Here is a 27,245-nt window from a genome sequence, read left to right on the forward strand (position 1 = left end):
AGAGAGAGAGAGAGGAGAGAGAGAGAGAGAGAGAGAGAGAGAGAGAGAGAGAGAGAGAGAGAGAGAGAGGAGAGAGAGAGAGAGAGAGAGAGAGAGAGAGAGAGGTGTGTGTATGACTTACCTACCTACAGTATACAGACAGCTAGGGAGGTGAGAATGGACTGATGAATGTTTTTGGTATATACACGTATACGTAACTGCCGGCAGTCATTTTGGGAAACTCAAGAGCGTTCGTTCTCAATTTGTTGATACAACTTACAGCAGATAGAAAGCCATGGACGTTTGCTCATTCTAAACTCAAGTGATCGTCATATCAGCTTACAGAGGTAATTCTCGTGGCAATACAGATGCACATTGCAAAGACTTCTCTTTTCATTTTATTTATTTCTTTTCTATCTCGCCGACTATAACATCACTCTTTCCATCTATCATCGTCAAGTCACGTCTCGAGAAGTTGTTAGACACTCCCCTCTAAGTGGTCATGTGTCGGGGCAAGATCACTTCCTCATCCAGAATAGGCTCTCCAGCCTCCTCTCTCGCCAAATCCCAAATCCACCTACCATTCGGCTGCAACTTCTGACCTTGAGACAGCTGATGCGCGAGAAACATCCAGTTGACAGCATTTCCGACCGTGCCCACTTCGTCGCTGACATGCGAGGCAGCAAACGCGCTCATCTCCCTGTAACGCGCCTCGTCGCTGAAGAGCAGATCCAGATAGTGGGCCACAGATTTCCAGTCGCCCGTCTCCACTGTGAAGCCGGACTTCTCGTGCTGTACTTGTAATGGTATGCCGCCGGCTCGGGTGGTGATGACGGGAACGCCTTTGTGCAGAGCTTCCGAGACCTTGACTTCGAAGCCTTCGCGCGTGGAAAGCTGTAATGCGACCCGGGCGTTGGAGAGCAGCGCGTTGAGGAGTTGATCTGTCGGTCCGAGACGCATGAGGATGACGCTGTCTTTGATGTCGCGGTACTCGTTGTCCAGCCGATCCAACGTTTCATCCAATACCCGGACTCCATCGGGATCGTCGACGCTGTAGTGGCCCGCGACGACGAGCTGGGGCGTTTCATCGGGCGCCCTGTCCTTGCAGTATGCGGAGTGGCGGCGAAACTCGGCATAGCTGGCGAGCACATCTGGTATGCCTTTTGCAGGATCGAAGCGGGCAATCTGCACGATATACTCTCGTTTCGGGTAGGCCAACGTGTTCATGCGCTGAGCCATACACACAGTGTTGAATTCATGGATGTAATATGCAGTGTCGAAGTCGCTCAAGTCTTTGTTCAACCCATCCAGCCAATCTGTGGTCGCTGGCATATATGCGAGCTTCTTCTTTTCGACGCAGCTGGGGACAAATGTGCTGACGGGATGGGCAACGAAGAGATCGGCGTGCTTGACACTCGACCATAGCCACTCCCATACTTCTGCTGTAGGTTTGTCCGACCGGTCCGCAAGATCGGCTCGTACTTGAATGTGGGAGCGAAAGATCACGGGACGGGTGGGCTCGAGAGCTTTGGAGATGTCGATGATGTTTGGCATCTGTGGATCATCGACGATGATCACGTCTGCACCCCCTTCCGAGCTCGGTCGCAAGGGACCACCGGTGCGAGTCCAATATCGGTTTGCATTGTCCTGTGTCCACTCGTGAATGGCGTTTCCCTGTTCCTTGGAGAGACGTTCGTCGGGTGCGGCGACGCCTTGCAGAATGTTGTGATTCGTCTTTGTAATGCGAAACACCTCCGGCCTGGGCTTGGGAACCCACCACGAGCAGTCGATGCCGAGCAAGCGGAGAAAGCGGATCAGGGCATGTCTCATCAAGGCTACACCTCCACCCTGTGGCGTGGCGGAGAAGAAGGCGATCTTGGTGTTGCTCTGCTTCAATGCTTGGGCATAGTGCAGCGCTGTATGCCACGTGTGGTCGTCCACTGTACGTTGATAATCCCGGAGTGAGGTCAATCGGGCCCGATTGGCAACATCAACGTCCACTTTGTTGCTGAAGCCGACAGCGAGACGGGGCTGGTTGGACGGGCCATACAGTGCCAGACACTTCCGAGCCATCGAGTCGGCAAGCTCATCTACACCTGCCCCCATCATCCTGTTGCTCTGCCCTCCTGTCACGCCGCCATCCCCTTCTCCCAGCGTGACCAGTATCGGTACGATGTCCAGCTCCAACCAGAGTCGGGACAATACATCTGGACACACCTCCAGGACGTCGCTCGTGAGTCCCGCGCCAAGGAATTTGCACGAGTGCTGGACCGCGTAGTCGCGCATGGTGCCGATGATGTACTCGGCGATCGTCACCGCCTGAGGCCCTGTGCCGGAGGGAAGACGCACCGGACAACTCAAGCCATCACGTGCTACATGTCCGGCTTCGTTGAGGGTGTGGACGGCAAAATCGACGTTGTACGTGCCATCGTGGCAGGCTAGTCCGATCTCGACTTCGCTCGCAGAAGTGCGCTTAATGGCCAGGCCGAGGAACAGTTCAGAAAGAGAGATTCCGAGCTCGTTGTTTTGCTTGCGCAGGCGCTCTTGTCGCTCAATATGTCTCGTCGATGCTGCGGATTGGAACTCGTGTTGCGACAGTCGCCGACATTTCTGTTTTTGCAATGCCATGTTCTCTCTGTCTCTCTCTGGTGCTCAGAGTCGTGGAACGGAAACGACGTCTGTGATGCGCGTGTTGTCGTTCAATGAGAACCGGCTGACCCCTTACAGTATGGACCTACGTACATGTACATGTAGGTACACGGGTTTGCCGTGCTTGCTTTGTTGTCGCACAACGGTAGTGATGACGCCACTTCAGCTCGCGTGTTTGCACGAGCTCATCGTTCCAAGATTTAGTCTTTGCTTCTGGTCAATCGTCAGTAAGGTAGTTGTCACAGGACTCATGGAGTGAACATGATGGCATCAAACAAGCCCGCGCGACATGTGGCTTGTCAGAACAGTGGTGAGTGTGGCAGCGGACTAAGAAGTGTGGGGATTCTCATGACGAGACAGAATCATGAAAGACGAGCGAATACGATCGATAGGGAAATCATGTTTGGTCAGGAACAGGTCAGAGCTGTTGGGATTTGTTTTCCAGCCTAACTGTATTGGCATAAGATGGCATGAGGAGGCCGACGCATGATGGTCTCTTGGCCTCCTCAATCCTGCACCGTGCGCGCACAAATTTATGCGGCAATGGTCACCTCCACCTCAACACCGGCCTCGATGTTGATGATGATCTGCTTGACGACCTCAGTGGGTGCGTTCAGGTCGATGAGACGCTTGTGGATTCTGCCGTCTGCATTAGCAATCGCTTCTCCGTCTCTCTTACGCTCTGGTATGCAGTCTCGCCTCACCTCATCTCGAACATGTCCCAGGTCTTGGATCCCTCACCGCAAGGAGTCTTACGGGTAGAGATCTTGAGGTTCTTGGTGGGCATACGGACGGGGCCCTTGACGCGCAGCTCCTTGCTCTTGGCACGCTCGATGAGCTCGGTGCAGACCTTCTCCAGCGACTGCACTTTGCGGCTGGTGAGGGTGATGCGGATCTTGTGGATCTTTGGGGCGTCAAGGGAACCTCCCTTCTTGGCGTCCTGGAAAGACATGGCGGCGGTGATGGAAGTGGTGGGAGTGGTGGGGTGGTTGTAGGTGTTCGGTGCGGATTGCGATCACGACTGTGGTATAGTTAGAATCGCCGAGTTCAGCTCTCCGCATTGCCCATGTACAGACCTCGTTCTTTCGAATCGGCAAAGTGATGATCGTGAAGAGAGAAAGTGGTTCGCGGTGGGCGTGGGAATTTTGGAAAGTGTGTTGGAAAAGTTCGGTCACGTGATAGTCCAAATCTGGCAATGCGGTCACCACCACCTACTAGTAACTTTTGTCGCCCACCCCATTTGTCCATCTTCCCCATGTTCAGTATACATACCTAGATGGAGATGCACGTAGGTACATACACGTACATACACGGACTTCGCTTGTCCGCCAAGACATGGCGACCCTCATCTTCGCGCCGCTGCCTCCAGCAATCATCCGCCTCAGCTTGCGGCCTGAGGAATGGGACGCCTGTCTCGATGCTTGGCTGACCTTGTGCGAGTTGACCTTGAAACAACTCCCGCCCGCCGACCTCACTTCGAACACAAGCGATCATGCCGCCCTCCCCGGCTTTCTGGCGACTTACTACCGGGAGTGCAGCCTGTTGCAGCGAGATGATCACACCCTGAGCACCCCCAAAGCCCGCTTGCTGCGGAAAACTTGCTTCAAGATCGTATCTCGCATTTTTCTCGCAGACGCGCCTATTCCATTATCGCTATTGGACTTCTCCTTCTGGTCGAGCTTTTGCCAGGCTCACCTCAAGGCTACAGCCCTCCAGAAGCTGCTGGGCAAGGTATGGAAGAAAAAGGCCGATCAGCTCTCGCCGCGATTGCAAAAGCAAAAAGATCGGATTACCGCCGCTCTGGAGTCTAAAACACTCGAAGATGGCGTTCAACTGCTCGCTCAGCTTGCACCTATCCTCCATGCATCGACTGACATTGCGTTATTATTCATGACTGGTTCAGACTTTCTGGACTCGTTGGTCTCCGCCTATAGCCATGCGGTCAACGACGACCAGAAGAAAGCAATATCGACAGTGCTATATCTTGGCTTAGTGAGCTTACCCAGTACGGAGCCACCAAGCAATTCGCTTCTTTCGGACCATTTATACACTCTGAAAGGCCATAGCGACAAGTCTCCCCCCAATCAATCACTACTCGCGGATGTGATCACAAACACACTTCTCTTATCGAAATTGCGTCATTATCTTGCGGAGAAGACGGCCCCGGATAGACTGTTCAAACTGCTCGACACTCTGGAGACGTATCGTACGCCAAGCCTGGCGAGACAGAAGCGTCGGGTGCAACGTAGTCGCAGCCGTGCAAAGGGCAAACAAGTGGAATCTCGCACCGAGATCAACGTGCACCAGATGAGCTTGGTGACGCAAGTGCAAGATCTATTCCCCGACCTGGGATCCGGATTCGTGATGAAACTACTTGACGAGTATGATGATGATGTGGAGCAAGTCACGGCGCATCTCCTCGACGACTCTCTGCCGCCTCATTTGGCCTCACTCGATCGAAGTGAGGCCGCAGCAGTTCACGACAGCAGTCAAGCCGCCGAGATAGATAGCCTCGTGCCCCGATCGACGCCCCCACGAATGGCCGAGCCATTCATTCCTGATCGGCGAAACGCGTTCGATGACGATGAGTTAGATCGGCTCGACTTTGACACAAGCCGACTACATATTGGCAAACGAAATAAAAGCGTCGCAGCTGACGACCAGCCCAACAAAGCCGCGATCCTTGCTGCTCTCGCCGCCTTCGACTCAGATGACGATGAGAGAGACGACACATATGATGTTGAAGACGTCGGAGGCACCATCGACACGACAGCTCCAGATGGCGAGCCTGGTCCAGTGGCGAAGGTTACACAGGAAGAAAACGACAAAGCGCTCTTTACTGCCTATCAATCCCACCCTGAAATGTTTGGTCGCACATTTGACATTCGCCGAGGACAACCGCGGGCAGCCCTGAAACAGCAAACTGGCATGACTGATGAACAAATTGAAGGCTGGGCGCTCATGCTCCAACGCGATCCCAAGCGCCTCCAACGTCTCGAAACACAACAATCTGGTGCATTCACAGGACAGCAGACTGAACTTGCCAGCACCGCATACCACGGCAGTGCCGGAAATACCGAAACAGAAGATTCTGATGCCGCTCAGGGCTCGAGAGGTGGCTTCCGAGGACGCGGCAGAGGACGAGGGCGTGGTGGTGGTGGTGGTGGTGGTGGTAGAGGCCGAGGCGGAAATGTCGCTGGCCCTTCCAGTGAAGCCAGCACTGCGAATGCCCAACGGAAGAAAGAGGCCAGTAAATCCAGTCGTGCCAATCATAACCGTCGCGATCAACGCGCGAAGAAAATGGCAAGAGGGGGCTTTCCAGGCTAAGTACCTTAGATTAAGCCAAACCATTAAGCCAAACCATGAAGTACGTTGATGACTTGACTTGTGTGTGTGTGCGCATACGGTCTTCTAAATACCTACCTACCTTTTCGTATTCAAGCTTCATTGAATTCATGCTCACAATAGGAGGAAGTTTCTCCCTTCTCATCGCCCCCTTTTTTTTCCTCTTCGCAAAAGAAGAAGAAAAAGTCCCTAGTCATACGCCTATCCCAATTCACCCACACACCCCATCCGAGACAAGACAAGACACATAAACCACCTTATCTACAAACACAAATTTCCAACCAACCAACCCCACCACAGCCTTCTCACACAAACGAGTACTGTACCTGTGATCAATTCGCCGATGATCGTATAAGGTCTAGTTGCAGAAAAGAGAAATAATCTACAAGAAACAAGCGCGCGCGCAAGGGAGGGAAGGGCTTCGGTTCGCTTCGGTTCGCTTCGGTTGAAATACGTACCTATGTAGGCGCCTATAGAATGAAATTGATATTTTGATTCCTATTAGCGCTTCGCCGCTTGCAGAGAAGTGAATGAGGGAAGTGAGGTAAGTGAGGTAAGTGAGTGAGTAAGTGATCATTGATAAGGAGGTGAGTACAGGTATGTAGTGATAGAGTGACAAGTAAGTGATGAGCGAGTGACGAAGTGAAAGGATATAGACGTGATAGGTCTATGTAGTGACTACCTAGTCTTTATTCGATTGGGTTGATTGATTAGTTTGAGTTCATTGATTGGGTTCAAAAAAAAACTGTTCTCGCGATCTGCTCGCATTCCTGTTTTTTTTTCCCACCGAAAAGTCTGGTGTGATGATGAAAAAAAAAGTTATCACATTTTCTTCTGGGGAAAAAGTAGACTTGTACCTGTACATATATACATCCACCTTATACATATATACATGTATACATACATATATACATACATACGTGTCTCTCCCTACAGTACATCCCTCCCTCCCTCCCTCCCTCCCTCCCCCTTGTTGCATACATTTTATTACGATATCCATATCCAACCAGGTATCCTCATTGGCCAATCCCTTCAAAATTCAAGCAAAAGGTGCTTAAGGTTAGCTCTCGTCAGCCAGGCAGCCAGAATTATAATTCAATAGATCGACAGCTCCTCCTAGTCGTCCCCAAGACCTACTAAAGAGAGAGGGAGAGCGCGCGCGAGAGACCTGTTTGATTAACGCGCAGACTTTTTTGTTGGAAATTACAAAGTACTGTACGTACTGTACCTACACAGTTGTACATAGTGTACATAGTGTACAGTATTGCGCTATCAAAGCGAGACAAGAAGGGACGGATCCGGAACGGAACGGATCTGATCAGCAGAGCTTTTATAGATTCCGTTTCTTTTTTTCGTTTCGTTGCTGTGGAAGAGAGCCGATTGAGAAGATTCGATTCTGGGTCCGCTGTTATGGACTCTTTTGATGACATGGCGGAATGTATCTTTTCGAAATGTGCAGAAAGAAAGTCGTTGATGTGACGTTGGACGTGTGGTCTGACTCTTATGGTCTCGTACGACGAGGACAACAACAACATGCCAAGAAGAGCCAATGAACTACATATGTACTGTACTTCCCTTCCAGCGATTTGACCACCTTCAGTCAACCTCGGTATCCTTACTGTCGGCGAGAATTGGAGAGTTCCATAATAGAATTGGTTTCGCTACACGCAATCGCGTGTGACACCACTTGCACATATCCATAGCGTCACATGCGTCACCTAGGCTCTTAGCCAGACTGGGGTTCGCTATTCACCAAAGAGAAAAGAAAAGAAGGGTTGGTAGCGCCGCCGATTGATAGGAACTCGAGTACTCGATATCGCGTTGTGGGCTCGAAGCGCCGATCCTCAATTGCATTGGGGCCCCCCTGTGCAGCGTCTGTTGTAGCCTGGAGTAGTGCCTGTTGTAGCCTGGAGTAGTGCCTGTCGTGGTGTGATCCAGCAGGGGTACAAGCAAAGGATGTTCGGCGTGTGTGCGCTGTGCACGTTGTTGGAGCCTTGGAGGTCCACCTAGCCATGTGGATTGTGGAGTCTTCGACTACACCAACTGGAGGGATAAGGTATCTCGCTTGTTCGGCCGTTGTACTCCGGCTGGGGTAGACCTATCGCTGGGAAGGAGAATGGATCACACAGGGGCTCGTGTGTGAAATATCTTGAAGAATGACACCGTGCGCACCATGTATGACGGACGTATACACCCGCGAGAGCATGAAGCAGAATGTTCTTCAATGCAAGTTCAGCGACTTCCACTCGTGTTGTAATACAAGCAAGCTGGAAACGTACTGTAGGCAATGGTCCGTCGTTGAGCGAAGCGGGGAGACACTTACAGACTTGTCGTAGCCCGGAGTCTTGGTCTATACCTAGGCACGTTCCAGGTATCTTACGTTACCAGAGCCACACCATTCCAACGACGGGCACTGATGACTGCTCTTTTCGTCGACCCTTCGCCAAGAATCTTCTGCATTAGCTCTGCTACTACTATGGCAATCAGAAAAGCCTGGTTGGTGTTGTGGGAGTCGGCACCCTTGGTGAGCATTATCTACATTCGGAGTTCGAATGAGCCGTGTTTAGATGAGTGAGACATTTGCACGAAGATGGCGTGTGCAACAGCCTGTGACGGCTCGGCACATAACGATAGTTGTCGATCGTGCCACTGCTCCCAGGCTCGACCCCTGTACCCTTGTCCTTGACTCCTGGCACTCCACGCGCTCTGTGGCATCTGTGCGCGTGTGCCAGATTTACTCCGGGCTCGTGCCATCCAATGTCCCGAGCTCGGAACGTCAATGGGGCTGCATGGCAGCATGGCGGCATCCGACCATGCAAAATAGGTCAGAACTTTGGTCAGTCCAAGTCAGCTCGAAATGGGAGTCTGATTGGCATGCGAGGTTGAAGACCGGCCGTGCGGTCATCGCACGATGCATAGCTTTATCTACAAAAGCTCACCTCAGCCAGACCTTTCATTCTTGAGCACCCGAAATGCTGTTGGCATGGACACGCTCTGGAGGATCTTGTTTACAACCTCTTCCACTGGATATCGCGAGCTTTGCTGGTCAGTGCGAACGTGATATACGCTCCTTGGCGCCATCATGGTCGGCACTGTGCACTTTTTCAATACCAGTTGTACAGCGGTGGGACCGGGTTGTCCAGTCGAGAACAGCGTCTATGGCTACCATCCGAGCCTCGAGGTTAACGCCTTCCTGATCTCGAGCTTCGCCTGCTTTGCCATTATCCACATCAGCCTCGGCATCTGGAAACACACCTACTTCTTCGGGTCCTTGCTCGCGTTCAGCTGCATGGCAGAAGTCGCTGGCTATGCGGGACGTGTGATGCTGCACAACAATCCGTATGACACAGTCGGTTTTCACTTGACAATTACCTGCTTGGAATTTGCACCGAGCTTCCTGGCCGCAGCGGTGCACGCAACTCTCAACTTCATCGCATTGACCTTTGGCGCGACCACCAGTATCCTACCGCCGCCGATGTATACGTGGATGTTCATCGGCATGGACATGCTCTGTCTGGCGTCGTTGGCCATTGGGGGTGCACTCGCCGGGAATTTGAGGAGAGCGCCGGAACAGGGAACGGCGGGTTACATCATGATTGTGTGCGGCATGGCCACTCAGATACTCACTTTGGTCGTATTTGCGGGACTCGTGGTGGAATATCTGTATCGAACACGTCGAGCATGGCACCACGCTCCACTCGCGGCCACAAAACTTCTGGGGACTTACAAATTCAAGTTGTACGTTGCTGGTGTGTCTGTTGCATACACGACGGTCCTCGTGAGATGCACATATCGTCTTATGGAGCTTGCCGGAGGCTGGCCGAACGCTACGATGCATAGCGAGGCCAGCTTCATCGTGTTCGAGAGCTGGTAAGTGCGCACGTTGCCCTTTTCCTCAAGCCATGCATGACCGACCTTTCGGGCTAATCTCTCGCCAGCATGATATTCTTGGCAACAGCTGCCTTCACGTTGTTCCACCCGGGCTTCTGCTTTCCTTTGAAAGCAGCGCCTCGGCCCCAGCGGTGGACATTCAGAGGAAGCTGGACCAGACCATCGTCGGTGACGGAAAACCGAGATGACATCGAGGTGTGGGAGTGTCGGGGAATGTCATGCCAAGAAGCTCCCCCAGATGCGGCCCCGGACAAGCTTCCTCGTTTATCTGAGGCGACAGTGCAGAGCTCAGAAGGAACATTTATCAGTTCCAAGGCGAGCCAAGGAAGCCTGAAGGGTCGACAGAGCGGGACCTGCTGGTATTCCATAGACAGCGACAGCAACAGCCACATGGAGCAGCCACATGGAGCATCTACGAGCCATACTGGCCGGCGTCGGGAAGGGGATGCGATGCAGATATCGACGGCTGATTCTCAATCACGGTTCTGATGAGCCTATTGCATTGTGCCTATAATGATGAGGTGAGATCGTAAGGTATTGTCCTCGAACCAAAAGTATATAATGAGCATGAATGACTTGATGATTTGTTTCCGAGAATGATGGTGTTTGTCTGTATTCGGTGGTGGTGGTGGTGGTGGTGGTGGTGGTGATGATGATGATGATGCCGGTGGTGTTTTGGTGGTGGTGGTGGTGGTAGTGATGATGATGCCGGTAGTGTTGTGGTGGTGGTGGTGGTGGTGGTGGTGGTGGTGGTGGTGGTAATGGTGGTGGTAATGGTGGTGGTAATGGTGGTGGCGATGGTGTTGGTGTTGGTGGTGGTCGCCAAGCCCTCCTAGAATGGTCTAGCTCAAACTCTCTGCCAAGACGAGTAAAAAGTCCAAGGTGAGGTCTGTACAGGTACATATGACCTCCTCTCCACGAACAACCAACAAACATCAAATGCACTATCAATTGACTGTATTCTAGCTCTATGGGATCATTTCTACCAACCATGAATACGACCTACTTACTTAGATGAACTTACGCAGATACTCCACCAGCATCATCATAGCCATCGCTTGACCATACGGCATGGAAGTCACCGGGATATCTTTATAATGCTGGAGATCACTGCCCATTCCCGTCCCAAAGCTCACATCCATAAGTTCTCCATCTGGTGCAATTCGCTTCAAGACCGCATGAACGGCCTTGGCAGCAACAGGCTCGAACTCCTTGCTGATATAGCGTTTGCGCACCGCTTTCAGTATGCCGTACGCGAAACCAGCAGTCGCAGAGGCCTCGACATAGCTCCCCTCGCTCAGTGGCACATCCAGCAACGTTCTCCACGCGCCCTCGTCGTCCTGGAGCGTCCTGAGCGCCATGCATTGCGCTTGCAATGTATCGATGAGGTGTACGCGGAGTCCATCTCCCGGAGGCAGATCTAGGAGCTCGATAAAGTCGGGTATGAAAATGGTCAACCAGGAATTCCCACGCGCCCATCGCGCTCGCGCGAAATTGTGCCCGAATCCGCCGGGAGCAGAGTCGTCGAACTTCCAGCCGTGAAAGAATAAGCCTGTGGTCGGATCAAACAAATACTTGATGTGCAATAACACTTGTCGCTTGGCTTCTTCAATATAATGCGGTCGTCCGAGCAATTTGCCAATCTTGGCCAGCGGTAGGACCGTCATCATGAGCGTGTCATCCCAGAGCTCATTGTGGTTGTAAGTCAGGTATGTGACGTGCTGCATACCGCCAAATGGAGTACGTTCCAGCTCGTACATGGCCCATTCTGCCCACGAATCGAGCCAAGGAAGATACGTCTGCTCGCCTGTCTTCTCGTACAGGTATGCCAATGTCAGGAACACCGCCATCGTGTTGATGTTCTTGGAAGTTCCCGTGGCCAGTTGACCTTTGAACCATGCCTCCACGACGTCCAACGCAGGCGTGGAGCCGGTCAAGGTATGATACTGCCACACGCCATATAGACCTGGTGAAATCTCATATGAGCCATGTGATTAATTGCAGCCTGATGGGAAGAACGATACATACCAATACCGTGCGTCCACTCCCAATCATTCCATCCTTTCGTGTCGATTACTCTCCCATCTGGCAACCGCAGGAGGAATTTCCCCGTCTCATCCTTGATATTCACCAGATTCTCGATGAGCAGCTCGACTTTGCCTCTGATGTCTGCCGCATACAAGCCATCGATGCTGACGGATTGCTGTGGCATCTTGATTGGCTGACTGAATTTTTTTTTCTTCTCGGACGAAGACTATTATTATTGTTCCTGGTAGTAGCAAGACAATCAATCATCATTCAGCCTCGCCTCCAGCATCAGCATCAGCGGCAATGAATAATACCTACCTACCTACTCGGACCACACCCGCATCCCGAGAGAAGCTCACTCCTCGCTCCAATTCTCCCCCGAATGCCGAAGGATGATTTTACCACCCTATCGCCCGCTCCACACTAGCAATCCCTCCCCAACGTGCCATTTCTGCGGAGACCCCACAAACGATGCAAGCGTTGCAACGAACCTAAGCTCCTTCGGTTCATTGATCTTACTTTTGGGGGGTCGGGGTGCAGGACCTGATCCTTGCCAGCAGCAATTTCTGCCAATTGGAATGGAATCGCTAGTTCTCTCTCTGGGATCAGACAAGTCACGATGAGCGCCCGACAAGCATGGTGAAAAAACTACAAGTGTACAAACCAATTTATAGCACACGAGGTTGGATCCACAGCTGTTGTTGAGAGCGATAGTTGTAGTGGGAGACGACCTCCTACTACTTGCTCTTTTTTCTTATCTTCGCATTCTTTGATTGTACGCAATACGACATCATCGACCATGGGCAGCAGCAGCAACGAGCAGGTCACCGCCGCCGCCGCGGTGGTGTCGCCTGGTATCACGGAAAAGAAGAAGGTCGACTGGGATGCCTCCGAGGTCGAACGTGTTCACAGCCAGGATGATATGCAAAAGGATCATCAGGACTACAGTCGGATGGATGTGAGTGCGAGAAAAGCGCCTGCAATGCCCAACGATCATGATTCATTCGTGTATTGACTGAACGACCGTATACAGAACGAGGTGGCCAAATATGCATCCGCAACAGCCATCGCCATCAGCCCGGCGGAGAATCGCCGTCTGAAGATGCTCATCGATAAGAGAGTGCTGACGATTATGGTGTTGACCTACTTCTTACAAGCATTGGACAAAGGCACGCTGTACGTGAAAAGCGGCGATTGCAGCGATATCTGGATCTTCCTTTCTCTCCGCATCCAACCCATGAGGGGGGTAGTATCTGCTGACACGAGAATGAATTAATTTCCCTCAGATCCTTCACTTCCATCATGGGCCTGCGCGAGGACCTCCATCTCCACGGACAACAATTCTCCTGGCTGACCACGTGTATCTACATTGCCATTTTGATCGTCGAATACCCCATCAACTGGCTCGTCCAGCGCCTTCCCATTGCCAAGTTCCTCGGAACATGCATTATCCTCTGGGGATCGATTCTCGCCTGCCACGCGGCAGCAGTCAATTTCGCCGGCATCACGGCGCTGAGAACGTTGTTAGGAATTTTCGAAGCCGTGTGCCAACCGACATTCCTCATCATGAGTTCCATGTGGTACAAGCGAGAAGAGCAAGCCTTCATCGTCAGCTGCTGGTACTGCATGAATGGCGCACAACAAATTGTCGGCGGTCTATTAGCATATTGCTTCTCTCTCATCGGTAACGATCGATCCCTCAAATCCTGGCAAGCCATTTTTGTCACCTATGGCATTCTCTCTGTCTTCTGGGGTCTTTTCGTGCTGTGGTGGTTACCCGACTCTCCCATGCGAGCCAAATGCTTCAGCGAAGAGGATAAACAGCTGATGGTCGAGCGCGTGCGAAGTAACCAGACGGGACTTCAGAATAAAGTTTTTCGCAAAGAGCATTTGTGGGAAGCTCTTACGGATGTGCAATGCTGGTGTTATTGTCTCATTCAAGTCTGCACGACATTACCCACGGGTGGACTGGGAGCTTTTGCCAATATCATCATCAAGGGTTTGGGTTTCACGACGTTGCAGGTGCAACTCCTGGCCATGGTTCTCGGAGCCTACATTATCATCGTACTCTTCAGTTCCGCGTGGCTAGTGAAGAGAACGGGCCAGAACATTTTGGTCATGGCATTATTTTGCATCCCGTAAGTGTGTTGAGAGAGAATATACACACACGCACACACACAAACATCAAAATCCCCGACTGACTGACAATACTTCTTCTTTCAGATCCTTTGCCGGTACAATCGTACTCATGACAGTCGAAAATACCAACACTGCAACGGAAGCCGGCTTGCTCTTTTCCTACTATATCGTTCTATCCTTCTGGGCAGCCCAAGGTCTCGGCATGAGTTTACTCTCGCGAAACGTCGCCGGCCAAACCAAGAAGAGTGTCGCAGTAACGATGAATTTTGTCGCATGGGCCGCTGGGAATGCCATTGGTGAGTTTTTTTTTTTCTTTTCTTCTTATCTACACCCCGAGTTTAAAAAAAAGAAGAAAAAAGAAGAAAGAAAAACAAATAAAAATCTAATAAAAATCTCAAACTTCAGGTCCCCAAGTCTTCCTCTCCTGGGATTCCCCTCGCTACTTCATCGCCTTCGCCACTCATTTAGGCTGCTACACCTTATTAATTCTCACCCTCATCGTCTTACGCATTACTCTGATGCGCCGCAATGCCAAACGCGACCAGATTGCCAGCGCGGGAGTTTCCGAGGCCAAGGATGAAAATACTATGCATGCGTTTGAGGATTTGACGGATAAGGAGAATGCTGCTTTTAGGTATCAGTACTAATTGTAGTGGGGAGGTTGGTTGGTTAGTGGGAGGTTTAGTGGGCGGGTAGGGTAGTGGTATACATGTTGTGAAACGAATCTTTTTGGAAGGCTTGTTGTATCGTAAGTCGTAAAAGATCCTGCTCGTCCTCCTCCTCACAATAGAGCTGGATCATACCTGATTGGGGTTGTTATTCTTGGCTTTGTTGAGAAGAATATAAAAAGATGATATTGATGACCAAGCCATACACTTGTCCCCACACTACTCCACACGCCAAGTGCAACAACATTTTTTATATTACTTGAGTCTTGCCCCGGCAAACATTCCCCCGAACTGATTCTACTTACCCCCCCTCCCCTTTTCCCCCCGTTCCCGAGTGGACGGAGTAATTTTATATACAACATGGAAGTCAACAACCTATAGGAGATTATTCTTTTCTTCTTAATTTATTCTCACAAGGCTGATGCAGACTGCATTGATGCGTGCGTGGTTTTCTGGGTCCACGTGCGCATCATCATAATAAAACAAATGCCCTTCTTTTTTTTGGTCTGTAGACTGTGGCTACCAACCAACCAACCAACCAACCATATATGTTTTAGACTGTAAAATGTATAGGTAGTACTGTACCTTATTCCCCCCCCCAAAAATGAAGATAAATCTTCCCTTCATCACCAAAGGAGTGCTCTTCTTCTTCTTCTCCTTCGCAAAAATCAACAACGCCCTCCTCCTCGCCTCAGAATCCTCCACACGCCTCACCCTCTCCAACGACCGTCTAACCGCATCCGTCAACAAATCCGACGGCACAATCGACCTCCTCACCCTCGACAATCAAGACCTCCTCGGCCCCCGCAACGCCAGTATCGGAATCGGTCCCTATCTCGACTGCTACTGCATCCCCTCCGGATTCTACACTCCCGGTTCCATCGCCGCGCAATATTCTCTCCTCAACGGCACCGACTCGACAGGCATTTCCTGGGGAGGAATTATTCTGCACGAAATTTACCCTCCAACAGGCCAAATTTTCGAACAATATTGGTTTCTTCGCGATGGCGAAACGGGTTTACACATGTGGTCTCGCGTCGCATATTTCAATTCTTCAACCCCAGTTCTACGCAATTTGCAAGAATTGAGAACGCTATTTCGACCGAATTCGAATTTGTGGACGCATCTTTCTACCAATGCAGAGCAATTCGCTCCTTTACCATACCACAATCCTGCCGCGGGTTCAACGGGAAATGCGACGACAGTACAAGATGCCACGTGGAAAATTAATAATGCATCGGATCCTTATGTTCAGCAAGAAAGTGATTATTTTACCAAATATACTTTCTCGGATGTTTGGCGGGAACATACTGCTCATGGGCTGTTTGCGGATGGATCTACCTCTGCGGATAAAAGTACGTGGGGTGCGTGGTTTGTGATGAATAGCCGGGATACGTATTTTGGGGGTCCGACGCATTCGGATTTGACGGTGGATGGAATCGTGTATAATTATATTGTGTCGAATCATCATGGAGCGCAGACGCCGAATATTACGGATGGGTTTGATCGGACTTTTGGGCCGGGGTTTTATTATTTTAATCGGGGATTGCCTGGGACTTCGTTGGAGGAGTCGAGGAGAGATGCTGAGAGATTTGTTGTTGTTGAGGATGAGGGGGCGTTTGCGAAGGAGTTTTATGAAAGTGTGGCGGAATTTGTTACGGGGTATATCCCGCATTCGAAGAGAGGTTCGTGGAGTGGAATTGTCAAGTTACCCATGGGAGCGGAGAAGCCGATTGCGATTTTATCCGTCAGTGGGATGGATTATCAGGATAACGCGCAAGACGTTCACGCCTTTCAATACTGGGCGGATATCGACCCCCTCACAGGAGAAGTCGCAGTAGATGGAGTCGTAGCAGGAACCTACCGTTTAACGATTTACGCCAGAGGAATTTTCGGCTTCTACGCACAAGACGACATTCTCATCAACTCTGGATCCCACACTTTCACCTCCGTCACATGGGAGCAAGAATCCGCCGCCGCCGCCGCAACAGGAGAAGCAGGAGAATCAGAAGAACTCTGGCGCATCGGCATCCCCGACCAATCCTCGGGAGAATTCCTCCACGGCTACGCTCGCGATCCCACACATCCTCTCCATCCCGCCGAACACCGCATCTACTGGGCCGTCTACGATTTTCTCCAAGATTTCCCTCACGGCGTCAATTTCACCATTGGCACGTCCGACTTTTCGCAGGATTTCAATTATGTGCACTGGAGCGTGTTTGGCGGTCGAGGAAATTCTCTGCGTCCGGAACCGGTGTGGGGGGATGGGAATGTGAATAATTGGACGCTGGGGTTTGATTTGGGTGATGCTGGTGCTGTGGAGGCGAAATGTCGGAATCGCACTCTGGGGGTTTTTACGGTGCAGTTGGCGGCCGCGAAGACTGCGGCGGGGAATACGGATGTGTTTAATGAGACGCAGAAGTATTCGGATTTGCCGTTTGTCGTTGGGGTGAATGGGGTGGATTTGGAGCCTTGGATTATACCGTATGTTTTTTTCTTTTTCTTTTTTTTTCCTTTTTTCCTTTTTTCTTTTTTTCTTTTTCTTTTTTCTTCCCCTTTTCTGGTTCTCAATCTTGCTAACACATTGCTCGCCCGCTCGCTCTTCTAGATACTACCACAGCAGTTCCTGCGCCGTACGATCTGCCGTGATTTGCTATAATCTCGCACACAAGTTTGTTTTCGATATTGGATTGTTGAAACAGGGACGTAATGAGATTGTTCTGAGTTTGCCCTTTAACGCGACAGACTACGAGTCTGCTCTACTTGCAGAATCTGTCTATGTACAGTATGATGCGCTTCGTCTGGAAGTGAGGTAGCAATAAGAATATCTTTTTCTTTTCCTTCTCCTTCTTCTTCTTTCTCCCGCTCCATAGTAGTAAAAGTTGTTGAGACGAAAATGTCGAAGTCGTTACGTACTTGGTACTGAGCTAGTATATAGGTATAGGTTCATCAATTGTATACTTACTCTGCTACGAGCTCTGAGCTACAGTATGTGTAGGGGTCGCTAGGAGGAATCTATACACATTTAATTGGCAGCCGATAATAGGGGCAGCAGGTTCTGTGCTCAATACTGAGGTACATATTATATACCTATCTTCTCAATGCTGTTCGAGCTTGTTACTCCATTGTTCGTTATTCAATTCTCGATGTTCTTTGGACTTATTCGTCTGTTGCTCGACATTGAATTCTCGATATTGTTCAAAGTTGTTGAAGTGGATTGTCACTGTCTGCGTGCCATTTAATAATAGAGGTCTGCAGAGAACTTCATGTTCTTGTCCGAGCGTGGCTCTGTATGCGTTTGATCGGCCCGAGACACCTTTTCTGGGCGGTAACGCAAGAGTGCCACAGCGAAGGGTGTGCAACTGTCTACAAGCTTCCAGAAGTATTTGTATTTCTCCGGTTGTGCTTTGAGCACTTCTAGGTTCTCGGCCGCAACTGCGAGCAGAGGCCTGCGAAATTGATCATAACCATCCTCGCAAAACGCCTCCGAGATAGCATCGGCGACATCTTGATCGCAGTCGATGACAGGGCGAGTAAAGTAGTGCCTCTTGTAACAGGACCTACGAAAGGCCTGCGTTGCCGCCATCTCCAAACGTGGCATGCTGTAGTAATCGGCAGCTTTGGCGACGCGCATACTCATGACCAATTCCGACATCCTGGAAAGAGTGGACGGGGTAGAGCTGTATTCGAAGGTGTACATATACCGAAAGATGGTGTCCAGCACGTCCGGATCATCATTGTCCAGCGCGACCTCGGCTTGAGAGCCTTCCTGTGCCCAGATTGTTAAGAGTGTACATGGAGATGGTTCGCCGTCATGCTTACCTTGAATGGTCCGCGAAGCATCTTTTTGAACACTTGGGAGTGGAGGCACAGGATGAGTTTGTGGACTTGCCATCGTCGTGCTCCGCAGGTGATGGTAAGGTCGCAATCTTCGCCTTGCTTGAACGACTCTTTCAAGCTGTCGATAAAACCCACGATGCCCTTGGTATCGAGGCTATACTGGCTAATTTCATCTGTGTAGGTACTCATGGCGGCGAATGTTCGTTGAAGACGACGAAGTTGATGTGGAGGCTGAGGTTGAGTTATCTTGGAGACAGCAAGTTTTGAGTAGATTCAACCTTAAGCTAGGTACCTAAGCTACCTCCCGAGTAAGACGAATCATCACTTCACTTTGCTTCACTTCACTTGGAACGCGCCTTGCGCTCACTCATTTCCAACTTCTTCACTTGTACGATTTGGAGGAAAAGGAGGAAAAAGAGGAAAAGAAATGTGCCGTCAAATATATTTTCTCCCGCCCCAATGATTTAAAGGCGGCAGAGGTAAGCCGACGGAATGGAGCATTCGTCTATCGTTCTTTTCCCCTCCATTGGACCATTGGTTGTGATCTATGCAGTGAATAAGAAGGAATCAGTTTATGTGAAGAAGAAAGAAAGAAAGAAAGAAAGAAAGAGGAAAAAGCAGAATGAGAAAGCGATTTCGTCTGTCGGCGCCTACCATCTTGGCAGCGGGAACGGCAGCGGGGCCAGCCGGTCCAGTGGGGGCAGATTTGGGCACCTATCACGAGAGCACTGCTGATATACAGACGAATCACAACGCTTCCATTTGCACACTTCACTTCTGACTTGTGACTCGATTCATTCCACTTGCTCCTAGGAAAGTGGCATCTGGGAAGAAAAAGCTTGGAATACCACAACAGACTCCTCCACCTCGCCCACTCGAACATCGACGAGAACGACATTCTCTGACCGCACATTCGAATACCCCGCCCCGCCCACTGAAAGAACGCGACCCCGCCATATACCATCGAAATGTCGTCGAGAGGATCCACGAGAGGCCGCGCTGGCAAATTTGGAAAGGCGAAGCGAGGAGGTGAGCAGCACGTCCATGGTGCATACCACGAACCTCACTAACACCACTCCAGGCGGACGCCACTTCAGCAAGAACCTTGCACCTCTCGATGCAGACGGGGCCGAGAGCTCCATGTGGGGAGAGTCGGTCAAGGAAGAAGACGACGACTCTTCAGACGAGGATGACTCTTCCGAGGAGTCGAGTGACGATGGTGGCCCCGCACAGCCACAGGCGGAAATGACCCGTGAGGAACGACGAGCTGCCGCAAAGGCAAAGAAAGAGGCTGCAATCAAGAAGAAGCAGGGTCCTGTCGAGGCTGGTGATCTTCCACCAAACAGTGATAGCGAGAGCGACGAAGACGATGATATGCCAGCGAACCCCAACCACAGCGCGAGCGCGCGTAAGCAGGCTGACAAGGTACCATTCAGCGCTGAGGACGCCGAGAAGCAGACTGCCAAGGCGAAGAAGACGGGCGACATCTCACAACTCAGCAGACGTGAGAGGGAGGCGTTGCAGGCTCAGCAAGCAAAGGAGAGGTATCAGAAATTGCATGCTGAAGGCAAGACGGAGGAGGCACGTGCTGATCTGGAGCGACTGAAGTTAGTTCGTGAGCAGAGAGCGGAAGCTGCCGCAAGGAAAGAGGCCGAGAAACAAGAGCGTGACTTGATTGATGCAGAGAAGAAAGAGCAGCTGGCCAGATTGGAGCGTCAACAGGCGCTGAAGGCGGGGCGAGGCGGACGTGGAGGCAAAAAGGGTGGAAAAGCGTGAGGTTGGCTCCGAGATGGTCTTAAAGGGTGGGCTATGATGAGCGCTTTTGCATACCACGGCGTCTGCATGATGATGATGACGATGACGATAGACGTATGGCATACTGAGGTATCTGTAGCCAACGGCTTACAAACTGGAAAACAAAACACTGCATGTTGCGATCTCAAACTCCCTTTTCGATTCTTCCCCCTAGGAGGTATAGCAATATGCGAACAGCCTCCCCAAGGCCCTCGCAGCTCTCCTCTCTCACTTGCACATGGAGTAGGTTCAAAGAAACAGTCCAAGCAATGCCACGAAGAGCGTATCAATGTTTCTCTTTTGTCTTCTTCCGCAAGGCGAACCCCATCCTTATTTGTGATACCTAAGGTAGGTATGCATGAACAATCCGGCGGTCCAAGGACATATGCACTCCATCATATCCATACCTTACCCTTACATGTACCTTTTACCTTGGCTTTTAAGTACCAACCAGCCAGCCAGCCAGCCAGCCAGCCAGCCAGCCAGCCAGCCAGCCAGCCAGCCAGCCAGCCAGCCTAAACGAACACACACACGTGTATTAGTCAAAGTGTTTTAGATATATATATATATATATATATATATATATCGCCAGACCTTTCTTACTTCCATAGTATTTGCACTTACTTCCCTCCTGTGGACTGGCTGGTTGGTTGGCTGGCTGGCTGGCTTCTCTATCTCTCTCTATATCATGTCGCGAGGTCTATTTGCTCTGCCATTCAATCGTCAGACTCGTCGAGTGACTGCTGCCACTGTACACTTTGACTTGTGTACTCCCACTGGCTACCGAGTCGGACGAAAAGGTGCTGGAGCCGCTAGCCTGCAGAGAATCGCCATCGGCGGTGAAAACGGTGCTGGAAACACCGGATCCACAGCTGAGAGCTCCTGATACGATACCGCAGTTGCCCTTGGATGAGTGAAGAGTGAATCCACTGCCGGATGCTGCTGCTGTGAAAGTGGCACACGTCCCCGAAGTGTACCACGTACCAGCGGAAATGATACAGCCCTTTTGACTGCCACTGGTCACCACGTTGAGGTAGCCAGATCCGGAGAAGGCTTCGCCAGGTGATGAGGTAGATGTGGGCTGGGAGCCACCGGAGGTGGTCGAGGTTGGCGAGCTTCCGCCACTCTTGAGCTTGTACTTGATGCCGGTGCTTGGACAATTGGATTTCGTCAACGAGTCCGCTGGGACGAATTCGCCGCTCTGCACAGAGCCGCGAACGTTGTAAAAGTACCAGGCCTCGTCCATTGCTCCAGAAGCACAGCCGATATATGGAGTCTTGCCGCCAAAGTTCTTGGCTAGGGCCTGCTGGATTTGTGACAGTGTGTAGGTTGCTGTCGAGGACGGAGTGATACCAGCGTCCGAGAGCCATTCATAGGTTGGCAGAGCCTGGAAGAGATCGACAACCTTTTGAAAGAAATCAGGGACTTCTTCGGTAGGCTGGTAGTTGGTATAACAGTCTGGTTCTAACGTGGAGATGCAGGTGCCATGCTTGCCCCATTCTATCATAACCCGATTAGTAGTGTTCAGTCTGCAGGTAGTCGGAATCTATGTCACTAACCGTGCTCCCAGAAGGTCTCGGCAGACCCGGAGTTGCTTTGCCAATATGTGCTCATGTAGTCTACAAGATCTTGCTTGCCGGCTGCGTTCAAGATCTGGGTAATGTTCGTGTAGGCACGCTTGTCGTCACAGCTAGCTTCGTATGTGCCATCGCAGTTGTCAGGCCACAGTCCATGGATTGTCCAGGAGTCAGAAGGGCCCACGACCGGGTTTGTGTCCCAGAACTGCGTCTGCAGAAGGGCACCTCCAGGAGCGTTGAAGCAGCACAGGTTCGGCTGAGCGGTGGTGTTCTGACAAGACAGCTGTGGACTGTTGCAAGTGGCGGAAGCTCCCAAAGAGTACCTTCTGTCGACTGGACTCTGCATGAATCCCAGCACGTGTTGAGCAGCAGCAAGCCCGGAGAGGGCCACCCGTGAGGCAGTCCGAATGGAAGGCATGTTGTCGGTGATGTTCAGGTGGTCTCGCAGACGATACGCCTGGGAGACGACTCCGTTTTGTACTCTCGCCGACCACGCCATTGTATCACAACAACCTTCCTGATCCGTCCTCTGCTCCGTGGCAGAGCTAGCTTCCCTCGGTCGATCTATGCACACGGGCAGGGCAGGGCAGTACAGTATACAGTAGTAGTAGTAGTAGCGGAATACTCGCGTTGTATAGGGGAGCCAGTCCGGTACCTGTATTCCCTATTCAAGCAGTGGCCATCATGTCGATCGGTGGTGCTGGTCAACCTGAGGCAGGTCGTCATCCAGTCATCTGATATAGACACGGCATGCTCATCCCGACGAGCGCGTGTTCCGCCCCTTGTTTGGTTGTCGAGCAAACGCGTGCACCAACGATTGGCCTGGCTGCTGTGGCTGGTTGCTCCACACAAGACGACAACGTCGATAAGACGGTTGATCTCCCGCTTCGGATCGTCCCTGCGCCGGCACTTCGTTCATTGGCGGGGTTTTCAAAAAGGCTTATTGCCTGATAAGTTATTATGCGGCCTTGGGGGTCCACTGTGCTAAGACACACCTTCATTAATCCACAACAATACGCTGGGCTGGTCCTAGCGTGAAGTGCCTGTGTCGTTGGCTGTGTTGCTGTCGCCGAGGCCCAGTCATCCATGTGATGCTCCTCAGAGTCCTCACAACATGTTGCTCTCCATCGCAAAGCGGCAGGTGACGCACACTCTGCCACGCGCGAGGCAGACGCTGGCAGCAATTCACAGCGCAGCGACCGAACGGCCTCTCAAGATATCGACCATTCCGGCGCCTCACACGGGTGAGATCACCGTCGTGTCGTTGAATCGGCCCAAGGCCCGCAACGCCATCTCGCGTCAGCTGCTCGCGGAGCTGAAGGGAGTAGTCGATCAGGTGCACAGTCAGGGCGAGAACGGAAGCACGAGAGCATTAATCCTCACCTCGGAGAGTGACGATGCTTTTTGTGCTGGCGCAGACTTGAAGGAGCGCCTGACCTTCACCGAGGATGAGTATGCCGTGCCTTTGGAGCCCACCCCAGCCCACCACTGCTGACTGACTGGCTGGCTGAGTGACTGGTTGACTGACTGACCATAAAACATCTAGCACCCGAGATTTCCTGAAAACCCTGCGGGCCACCTTCACTCGCCTTTCCACTCTTCCCGTACCCACTATTTCCGCCATCAGCAGCACCGCGTTCGGCGGCGGCCTCGAGCTGGCACTCTGCACCAACTTCCGCGTCGTTGCTTCGACCGCATCGGTAGGCCTGCCAGAAACCCGACTGGCCATCATTCCTGGCGCCGGTGGCACTTACCGCTTGCCTGCACTTATTGGACAGAGTCGAGCACGAGATCTCATCCTGACAGGTCGACGTGTTTCGGGAGAAGAGGCGTACTTTATCGGCCTCGCAGACAGAATTGTACAAATCACGGAAGATGAACTCAAGGGCGGGACAGGAGTGGCTAGGGGGAAAGTCTTTGAACAGGCTGTCGAAATGGCAAGAGTCATCTGCGAAGGCGGTCCCATTGCCATTAAAGCCGCGATGCAGGCTATCAATGGGTGGGAGAGGGGTGAGGCGAGTGAAAACGCGGCCTATGATCTTGTTCTGCCAACAACAGACAGGACGGAGGCGCTGAAAGCATTTGGGGAGAAGCGGAAACCCACTTTCCAAGGAAGGTAGAGGAGAGGATACACGACGTACAATGACTGACCCCGTTCTCATCGACCTAAGTCACCACCTGACCTCTGACTGGAGCACCAATGTCAGACGTGGACGAATGAGAAGCGACAAAAGATGATTGCGCGCAACTGCAAGATGACTGACATGACAGTGTCTCCAGGGCTCAAACCCTGCCACCAGTGCCTGCTCTGTTGCAGTGTTGCTCAACATTTCATGTCAGAATATAAGACATAGTCCACCACCAGCGGGGTATACCCTCGAACATGGGGTCCCCACGCAACTTGCGCTCAATAAAGTTAGGCTACATACACAGCAGCTCTAACTAAGGTACCAAAGGTAGGTATGTATCCGTCTGAATGAATTATCATTGGAGCAAGCGATCGCGTACTGCATACCATGAGCTTTCAACGCATTCGAACTTTCGAAGAGCCCTCGACGTGCTAAGAGTGCCGAAGGGAAGGCAAGTCGCCGGGATTTCCGGTGAGCTTCATGGGACAAGATAAGCGTACAGAAGGCTATCGTACTACCAGATATTCCTTTCCAGCACACAGCTACCCTGACATTGATGAGTTGAAAGCTTGCAAAATGCATTCGGACAAAGACAGCTCCCAAGCCATGGGGTTTGCTAGTTACCAACTACCGAAGCTTGTCATACTTTGAAGATTAAATACGCTGTCCCTGTCGTAGATGGGAATGCTCAAGCTTTCGAGTGGTCCCTTGAGATATTAAGTTGCACATGGGTATTCCCCCTAAACCTCACCATGTGGCATGCGCAGCCCACGAGAGATAACGAAACGTGCGGCTAAGTTTATAGAGGAGAGAGAGTTTTGCCAAATTGCGAAAACTACATCTTGCCTATCTACCCTACCTACCTAGCTGTTGCTTTCTCTTGTGTCTTTTGTCTTTTTCTTTGTTCTCATCACCACTTTACATACATATATATCATCATCACTTACCTGTCTGTCTGTGGGTGGATGTGTATGTGTGTGTGTGTGTGTGTGTATGTGAACAAACACCGCACCCCGACCAAACGACAACATGGCGACAACAACTGCATCGTCCAGCGACAAAGAAGTCTACCACAATGTGCAAGAGAAGGATGTCCAAATCGTCAATCGATCCGGTTCCGAAGGCGATGCTAGCGTTGAGGCGGGTGAAGTGAATAACCCTCTTCATCGAAAACTGGAGAGTCGCCATATGCAGATGATTGCGATCGGTATGTTTGTTCTCTCGTGCTTGTCTCTTAATTTTTTTTGCCCCTCTGTTCTTCTGCGGGGCGTGGGTGGCTTGGTGCGAGGATGTGTAAGAGGAGAGAGAGGGAGGGAGAGAGATATCTTGCTGCTGGCTCTATCTACTTACACCTCCTTTTCTTTTCTTTCCAGGTGGTGCCATTGGAGCTGGTCTCTTCGTCGGATCAGGTTCTGCTTTGCAAAAGGGTGGGCCTGCGGCGTTGGTCATGGGATTCATGGTAAGTACATTGTAACACCATCATTCTCATTATCAAGAAAGTCCCTCAGCTGCACGTTGAGCATACATCTAAAACACTTTTTCCCCAGATCATCGGTGTTCAACTCTTCCTCACCATGCAAGCCCTTGCCGAACTCGGAGTCCTGTTTCCCGTCAATGGAGCCTTCTTCACCTACGCTTGTCGCTTCGTGGACCCATCTTGGGGCTTTGCGATTGGTTGGGACTATGCTATTGGCTGGTTGGCTATTCTACCATTCGAAATCACGGCAGCCAGTCTCACGATTGCGTTCTGGCCCAGCGCTGCTGATATCAATATTGGAGTCTGGATTGCCGTCTTCCTCGTGGTATTGACCGCGGTGCAATTCTTCGGCGTGAGAGGCTATGGTGAGGTCGAGTTTGTGCTGAGTATGGTGAAGATTCTGGCGTGTACGGGATTCATTATCCTGGGTATTATCATCAATTGTGGTGGCGTACCGACTGACAACAGAGGATATATTGGCGGGAAGTATTGGCAGGATCCGGGTGCGTTCAGGCACGGATTTAAAGGGTTCTGCTCTGTGTTCGTCACAGCCTCCTTCGCTTTCGGAGGCACTGAGCTCAGTGGGCTCGCTGCCGCTGAGGCTAAGAATCCTTTGAAGTCGATCCCCCAGGTAAGTGATATGTCTTGGCAAATATGTCTTGGCAAAGTTGGGCGCGATTGGAAGTCGTACTGAGCCGGTTCGTCTAGGCAACTCGACAAGTCTTCTGGCGTATCGCGTAAGTACCAGTGAGCAGTCTCGCAAGGACGACCAGAGCACTAACTCCAAGCAGCTTCTTTTACGTCGTCAACCTCTTCGTTCTGGGCCTGATCGTCCCCTCTGACTCCGACGTCCTCCTCAACTCCCACGGCGCGAACACCAAAGCCTCGCCCTTCGTCTACGCCATGGTCCTCGCAGGGATCAAAGGTCTTCCTTCCGTCTTCAACGTGGTCATCTGCCTGTCGGTTCTGTCGGTCGCAAATAGCGCCACATTTGGCAGCACACGAACCCTGCAAGCTCTGGCAGCACAGGGCATGGCACCCAAATTCCTCGTATACATCGATAAGCACGGCCGACCGATCTGGTCTATCATCATCCAAATCGCGTTTGGTTTCCTAGCCTTCGCCAACGAAGCGACTGATGGCGGATCACAATTCTTCAACTGGCTTCTCGCACTCGGAGGCTTGGCAAACTTTTTCATCTGGGGCACCATTTGCCTATCTCACGTCCGTTTCCGAGCCGGCTGGCTCGCTCAAGGCCACACTATCGACCAATTGCCCTTCCAAGCTTGTTTTGGCGTTTGGGGATCATATGTGGGAATCTTCATGAATGTCTTGTGCATGGTAGCGACCTTCTACACTGCACTCTTCCCCATTGGAGGTTCGCCGAACGCGATGGACTTCTTCGAGACGTATCTCGCGGCACCCTTCATCTTCGCACTCTATCTTGGCTGGAGATTCTACAAGCATCGAGGCTCGAAGTGGTATATCAGTGCACAAGATATGGATGTGACCAGTGGGATGCGTATGGATATTGAGGAGCTGAGAGAGATTGCAGCAAAGGCTCAGAGTGCCAATGCAGGGATCGCGTCTTGGCCGAAGCGCTTTGTGCGAGGTCTGATCTGATGGAATGTAAGAGCGGGTACGAGTTGTGATGGCGATTTCTGTTCATGGAGGAAGAAGTTCATGTTCGTCCATCTCCTCTCGAGGTTGTTGAAGCTATCAAGTGCGC

General features: G+C 51.4%; 12 protein-coding genes across 12 annotated transcripts; 7 read left to right on the forward strand and 5 right to left on the reverse strand.

Moving 5' to 3' along the window:
- Positions 1 to 471: 471 nt before the first annotated feature.
- Positions 472 to 2,607, reverse strand: SEPMUDRAFT_144697 (glycosyltransferase family 4 protein; the record flags this gene model as incomplete). Its single annotated transcript, XM_016903079.1, has 2 exons — positions 472 to 2,306; positions 2,349 to 2,607. The coding sequence occupies 2 exons, from the start codon at positions 2,605 to 2,607 to the stop codon at positions 472 to 474; spliced, it is 2,094 nt and encodes a 697-aa protein (XP_016757025.1).
- A 412-nt stretch (positions 2,608 to 3,019) lies between these two features.
- On the reverse strand, positions 3,020 to 3,723 carry SEPMUDRAFT_151808 (ribosomal protein S1). Its single transcript, XM_016907058.1, has 3 exons — positions 3,705 to 3,723; positions 3,333 to 3,649; positions 3,020 to 3,267 (listed from the first exon to the last, which is right to left on the reverse strand). The coding sequence occupies exons 2-3, from the start codon at positions 3,578 to 3,580 to the stop codon at positions 3,162 to 3,164; spliced, it is 354 nt and encodes a 117-aa protein (XP_016757026.1). The 5' UTR covers positions 3,581 to 3,649; positions 3,705 to 3,723; the 3' UTR covers positions 3,020 to 3,161.
- Positions 3,724 to 3,963: 240 nt separating this feature from the next.
- Positions 3,964 to 6,045, forward strand: SEPMUDRAFT_73190 (uncharacterized protein; the record flags this gene model as incomplete). The annotated part of the gene is made up of 1 exon (XM_016910015.1): positions 3,964 to 6,045. One exon carries the CDS (start codon positions 3,964 to 3,966, stop codon positions 5,953 to 5,955), a length of 1,992 nt encoding a protein of 663 aa, XP_016757027.1. The 3' UTR covers positions 5,956 to 6,045.
- A 3,010-nt stretch (positions 6,046 to 9,055) lies between these two features.
- On the forward strand, positions 9,056 to 10,771 carry SEPMUDRAFT_144699 (sphingoid long-chain base transporter RSB1; the record flags this gene model as incomplete). The annotated part of the gene is made up of 3 exons (XM_016903080.1): positions 9,056 to 9,843; positions 9,912 to 9,995; positions 10,762 to 10,771. The coding sequence occupies 3 exons, from the start codon at positions 9,056 to 9,058 to the stop codon at positions 10,769 to 10,771; spliced, it is 882 nt and encodes a 293-aa protein (XP_016757028.1).
- Positions 10,772 to 10,808: 37 nt separating this feature from the next.
- Positions 10,809 to 12,157, reverse strand: SEPMUDRAFT_151809 (glycoside hydrolase family 105 protein). The gene is made up of 2 exons (XM_016907059.1): positions 11,893 to 12,157; positions 10,809 to 11,830 (listed from the first exon to the last, which is right to left on the reverse strand). Exons 1-2 carry the CDS (start codon positions 12,074 to 12,076, stop codon positions 10,875 to 10,877), a joined length of 1,140 nt encoding a protein of 379 aa, XP_016757029.1. The 5' UTR covers positions 12,077 to 12,157; the 3' UTR covers positions 10,809 to 10,874.
- Positions 12,158 to 12,677: 520 nt separating this feature from the next.
- Positions 12,678 to 14,892, forward strand: SEPMUDRAFT_151810 (2-ketogluconate transporter). The gene is made up of 5 exons (XM_016907060.1): positions 12,678 to 12,850; positions 12,926 to 13,068; positions 13,179 to 14,030; positions 14,116 to 14,327; positions 14,437 to 14,892. Exons 1-5 carry the CDS (start codon positions 12,692 to 12,694, stop codon positions 14,676 to 14,678), a joined length of 1,608 nt encoding a protein of 535 aa, XP_016757030.1. The 5' UTR covers positions 12,678 to 12,691; the 3' UTR covers positions 14,679 to 14,892.
- Positions 14,893 to 15,303: 411 nt separating this feature from the next.
- On the forward strand, positions 15,304 to 17,515 carry SEPMUDRAFT_73198 (polysaccharide lyase family 4 protein; the record flags this gene model as incomplete). The annotated part of the gene is made up of 2 exons (XM_016910016.1): positions 15,304 to 17,183; positions 17,308 to 17,515. The coding sequence occupies 2 exons, from the start codon at positions 15,304 to 15,306 to the stop codon at positions 17,513 to 17,515; spliced, it is 2,088 nt and encodes a 695-aa protein (XP_016757031.1).
- A 422-nt stretch (positions 17,516 to 17,937) lies between these two features.
- On the reverse strand, positions 17,938 to 19,076 carry SEPMUDRAFT_159005 (POZ domain-containing protein; the record flags this gene model as incomplete). Its single annotated transcript, XM_016907817.1, has 2 exons — positions 18,522 to 19,076; positions 17,938 to 18,468 (listed from the first exon to the last, which is right to left on the reverse strand). Exons 1-2 carry the CDS (start codon positions 18,726 to 18,728, stop codon positions 17,938 to 17,940), a joined length of 738 nt encoding a protein of 245 aa, XP_016757032.1. The 5' UTR covers positions 18,729 to 19,076.
- Positions 19,077 to 19,308: 232 nt separating this feature from the next.
- SEPMUDRAFT_73201 (uncharacterized protein) lies at positions 19,309 to 20,488 on the forward strand. Its single transcript, XM_016910017.1, has 2 exons — positions 19,309 to 19,568; positions 19,621 to 20,488. The coding sequence occupies exons 1-2, from the start codon at positions 19,508 to 19,510 to the stop codon at positions 20,313 to 20,315; spliced, it is 756 nt and encodes a 251-aa protein (XP_016757033.1). The 5' UTR covers positions 19,309 to 19,507; the 3' UTR covers positions 20,316 to 20,488.
- A 513-nt stretch (positions 20,489 to 21,001) lies between these two features.
- Positions 21,002 to 22,638, reverse strand: SEPMUDRAFT_151812 (ribonuclease T2). The gene is made up of 2 exons (XM_016907061.1): positions 21,893 to 22,638; positions 21,002 to 21,833 (listed from the first exon to the last, which is right to left on the reverse strand). The coding sequence occupies exons 1-2, from the start codon at positions 22,407 to 22,409 to the stop codon at positions 21,034 to 21,036; spliced, it is 1,317 nt and encodes a 438-aa protein (XP_016757034.1). The 5' UTR covers positions 22,410 to 22,638; the 3' UTR covers positions 21,002 to 21,033.
- Positions 22,639 to 22,931: 293 nt separating this feature from the next.
- SEPMUDRAFT_93195 (enoyl-CoA hydratase mitochondrial precursor) lies at positions 22,932 to 24,274 on the forward strand. The gene is made up of 2 exons (XM_016910605.1): positions 22,932 to 23,362; positions 23,457 to 24,274. Exons 1-2 carry the CDS (start codon positions 23,025 to 23,027, stop codon positions 24,028 to 24,030), a joined length of 912 nt encoding a protein of 303 aa, XP_016757035.1. The 5' UTR covers positions 22,932 to 23,024; the 3' UTR covers positions 24,031 to 24,274.
- Positions 24,275 to 25,068: 794 nt separating this feature from the next.
- On the forward strand, positions 25,069 to 27,139 carry SEPMUDRAFT_73211 (uncharacterized protein; the record flags this gene model as incomplete). The annotated part of the gene is made up of 5 exons (XM_016910018.1): positions 25,069 to 25,246; positions 25,413 to 25,498; positions 25,587 to 26,147; positions 26,225 to 26,253; positions 26,308 to 27,139. The coding sequence occupies 5 exons, from the start codon at positions 25,069 to 25,071 to the stop codon at positions 27,137 to 27,139; spliced, it is 1,686 nt and encodes a 561-aa protein (XP_016757036.1).
- Positions 27,140 to 27,245: the final 106 nt, after the last annotated feature.

This window comes from Sphaerulina musiva (genome assembly GCF_000320565.1).
Source record: "Sphaerulina musiva SO2202 unplaced genomic scaffold SEPMUscaffold_11, whole genome shotgun sequence".
Lineage (NCBI taxonomy): Eukaryota > Fungi > Ascomycota > Dothideomycetes > Mycosphaerellales > Mycosphaerellaceae > Sphaerulina > Sphaerulina musiva.